Source organism: Pollachius pollachius (assembly GCF_949987615.1).
Source record: "Pollachius pollachius genome assembly, chromosome: 1".
NCBI classification, from domain to species: domain Eukaryota; kingdom Metazoa; phylum Chordata; class Actinopteri; order Gadiformes; family Gadidae; genus Pollachius; species Pollachius pollachius.
This window is the reverse complement of record NC_136934.1, coordinates 45751773-45755701: the sequence shown is the minus strand read 5'-3', so window position 1 is coordinate 45755701 and position 3929 is coordinate 45751773. Positions and strand designations below refer to the sequence as shown.

The following is a 3929-nucleotide window of genomic DNA, read 5'->3' as shown; positions in this document are numbered from 1 at the left end:
TCTCGCTCTCTCTCTCTCTCTCGCTCTCTCTCTCTCTCTCGCTGCAGAAGCCCTGCCCATGTTGATCATCGTGGGGGCCGCGGTGGGCGGGGGCTGCGTGCTGCTGATCTGCGGCATCACGCTGGTGTCTCTCTGCTGCCGGCACACGGGCAAAGGTGAGCTCAACGGTTAGTATGGCGGGGGGGCCGCCGGCCGGGGGGGACCAGGCTTCCAAACCTCTCGGATGAAACGAGCTTTCATCCACGGATTTGGAAAACTGTGTTTTGCACAATCATAAAAAAACACTCATATTCGCAATTTCGAAAAAATTGCATTCCGACATTTCCGGCGGAGGTGTTGACCGCTGTGTTGTTTCCTTGCCCCGCAGGCAAGAAGTGCACCCGCCTTTCCAAGAGCGACATCAGGGTGCAGATCGTCCACAGCGACCACAACGCGACGCGGGGCGGGGACGACGAGGAGGACGTGAAGGAGCCCATGGTGGGTGACCCTCTCTCTGTGCTCCTAGAGTCGCTCCCCAGGGTCCTGCAGCACAGGCTTCCTTCTGATGATCAATAGTTGTGTCGAGTTCACCCTTGTGATTCTTGGAACGCTGTGGTCTCTCCCCCTCAGGCCCCAAACAGCAGTGAGTCTCCCGGGACGTCCCGGACGGAGCACAGTGACCTGCTGGAAGAGGACGAGGACGAGCGGTCCGACATCAAGGTAAACACTGAGCCGCGCCCCCGACACACATCTGCTGACGACGACTACTGCTAAGGACTTAGCAGGCGTGTCCTCGACTGAAACGTCACACAGTCATGTCTTCACCCCTTACGGTGACATACATAGTCATGTCTTCAGCTGAATCGTTGTCGTAACAACGTCATGTCTTCGACTGTGACGTTGCCACGCCAACGTAGTCACGTCTTCGGCTGTCACGTTTTCAACTGAAACGTTACCGCGACAGCGCCGTCATGTCTTCGACTGTGACGTTGCCACGCCCACATAGCCACGTCTTCGGCATTGCCGTTTACCAGGCCAACATAGTAAAGTCCTCGACTGTGACGCCGCCACGCCGACACAGTCATGTCTCCGGCTGTGACGTTACCGTGCCAACGCAGTGTTCTGTGCGCCCTCTCCGCAGGACCCCACCAACGGCTACTACAACGTCCGCGCCCACGAGGACCGCCACGTGCGCAGCAGCGGCTTCTCAGAGTATGTGCCTAACGCCCGGCCCGTGTACACCCCCTCTCAGCTCCCGTCCTCCAGCCCGCTGTACGGCCAGCCGGCGGGCAGCCAGACCCGCGTCTACGACTTCAACCACCGCTACGCCACCACCACCGGGACACGCTCCACCTACGAGCAGCAGCAGGCCGCCCAGCAGCAGGCGGCCACGCCCGCCGGCATCTACTCGGCCGAGCCCGGCTACGGCGGCTCCGCCTACCTGCCCACCACCTGCGGCCGCGCCTTCACCAGCTACGTCAAGCCCGCCTCCTACGAGAAGGTGGACGCCTACGACCAATCGGATCAGGCCAGCAAGGTGTCGGGCTCCTCCCGCTTCTCCTACGCCTCCTCGCAAGTGTCCTCCCAGCAGTCGGACTACGGCCGTCCCTCACAACGCATGCAGACGCACGTCTGAGGGGACAGACAAGAGAGACGGGTCAGAGACACAGGAGAGAGAGAGAGCAGCACACCGCACCATTCTGTCTGGAGAGCCAGCGTTTTGGCCGAGACTACCCCCCCCCCCCCTTCACTTGCCTGCTCCCCTCCGGGATGTTTCAACTCTGAGGGGTGGGGCAGTTGTGTGGTTTTTCATCCTCCATTTTGTTTCTCGTCACTGGGATCTACAGGGTTGTGGTGCCGGTAGACTCTGCTGATGGGGGGTGAACTTAAGACTTGTGTGTTTTTTCCACTCGAACTCTGAACTGAACAAAGTTAACGTAACACGACTACCTTACGCTGTGGAGTGGAGATATTCTGGGCATGGAAGGGGTGTGTGAAACACGCACACAGTGCCGCGCCCGTGGACGTTTACTTTATGGCAAAACGCGGGGAGAAATCGATAACATCACCTGTAAAAGGACGTTGAGAGAAGATGAAAAATTGCCAAACGTATCTGTGGAAAAAAAAAACAAGATATTGATGTCCGTCATTTGGTGTTTGTTGGCATGCGGAAGGAATTCTAAGCACATTTTCTGTGTCTATCCATCAACAAAAAGACTGAGCTGCACAGTGGCAGACATGAGCCGTCCTGCACAACAGGCTAGCTCTCCTGATGGACAGGCTACATGCTACACGCTACCTCCGATAGCGTGGGAAGTCTGATCACCGGTTGAATCCCTTTGGCCCGAGCAGAGCTTATTACGAAGATCCTTTCTGGTTAAAAACCCCAAGCATGATAGACCAGTTCGCTAAAAGGATAAAAGGTGGATCTATTCGCAGTGTGTATCATAGCCTTTCTTGTCGACGAGACTTTGTAAACTATGTGGTCGTTTTATAGAGGGTGAGTTATGGGGGAGGGGTGAAGGCGGTGTGAACCACTGCCCGGCACGTGGGTAAGGCTTTTTCCTTCTGCAATCTCCAGAGTTGAAATTGGCTGAAGACTATTACTAGAACAATCATAGGTGGTGGTCTGGTTGTGCTGGCAATCTGGAACCTAATAGACCCGAACACAGTCCTCAAACCCAATGGATTGTGATTGGTTACAGTGTGCGAAACAGTGCCATTTTGGAACCGTCCCTTGTCTGGTTTTTGCAACACAGATAGTTTTAATGTTTACAAGAGAAGGCAAAGGAATAGCGAGCGGCCGCGAGGTCGAGGGACTGAACACTTGTACAGACGGGGTGCGCTCAAACTCTCTCTGTTGCATGCAAACGACGCGTCTCGTGAAACTCTCCAGTGTTTGTTTCCATCCCCATTGTGAGAACCCCCCCCCCCCCCCCCAATCCATCCATCCTGCACTGCCATCCGTTGCCATCGGTTACCAGGAGACCCAGTCCACCATGAAGGATCATTGCTTGTCTTTATTTTTATATTTTATATATGCCTTAATGTACAGCGAGTGAGCTGCTCTATTGTAAAGTACCTTTATATTATATACATATGTAACTATATATTGATTTGAGTCTCCACATCTACGTTCAGTTCGTTAATCAATCACCGAATGCAGAGTTACCTTTTTTGGAGGAAGAACTAATTGCCATTTTTTTTTTTTTTTAATAATGTATTAAGAGTTTTTATTTGCTAAAAAAAAAATGAGCTATTGTTGCTTGTAACTTTGTACACATATTTATATTTAAATAAAACCATTTCTGATAACTGCACCGCCCCGCGTGTGTGTGGATCCGGGTGGCCGGCCGTAGCGGTGGCCCCCAGGAGTGAGGAGGGAAACAGGGACAAACAAGCGCTCCGCGGCCGCCGTGAGGAATACGGAAAATTAGCACCGCTGTCTTTGTTGATTTTCTTTTACCCCCAGCGGAGCTTTTTAATGAAGACAAATGAGGACCCCCTCTCGTCCCGTCTCTCCTCTCACTCATCCCCTCTCCCTAGCATGTAGCCCCTCCCTCGCGATGGCACCAGGCCCACTTCCTGGGCTCACAGGATGCGGTTGCCCAGGTACAAGGACTGGCCCGGTTCACCTGGGGGAGGCGAGAGGAGTATATATATCTCTCCCAACGCCTCTCTCCCTCCCCCACCTCCCTCCCCTTCCCTAGACATGAAGCCTCCCAACGCCCACTTCCTATCCTAACCGGATGCGATTGCCCAGACAGACTGACGGCCCGGTTTACCTGGGAGGGGGTGGGGGGGGGGGCGAGAGAAGGGGAATACCTCACACCCAGCAGGCCCCCCCATCGTGAGGAGAGAACAAGAGGTCTCACATGAGGGACGTTTCAAAGCACAACATAACAAGCGCGCTGGCTGGATGAGCGCGTATCGCAGATACATTATACCGT

At 54.3% G+C, this 3929-nt stretch overlaps 1 protein-coding gene across 1 annotated transcript in view; it reads left to right on the top strand.

Annotated features, from left to right (window-relative positions):
• The window catches only part of kirrel3l (kirre like nephrin family adhesion molecule 3, like), a gene marked incomplete at its 5' end in the record, with an annotated part of 14646 nt that extends 12262 nt beyond the window's left edge, over positions 1 to 2384 (top strand). Inside the window, 4 exons of the mRNA XM_079757740.1 lie at positions 48 to 155; positions 368 to 477; positions 610 to 699; positions 1121 to 2384. Coding sequence (XP_079613866.1) covers positions 48 to 155; positions 368 to 477; positions 610 to 699; positions 1121 to 1615 — 803 coding nt within the window. The 3' untranslated portion in view covers positions 1616 to 2384. The remainder of the gene's footprint in view (positions 1 to 47; positions 156 to 367; positions 478 to 609; positions 700 to 1120) is intronic.
• Between the last annotated feature and the right edge of the window lie 1545 nt (positions 2385 to 3929).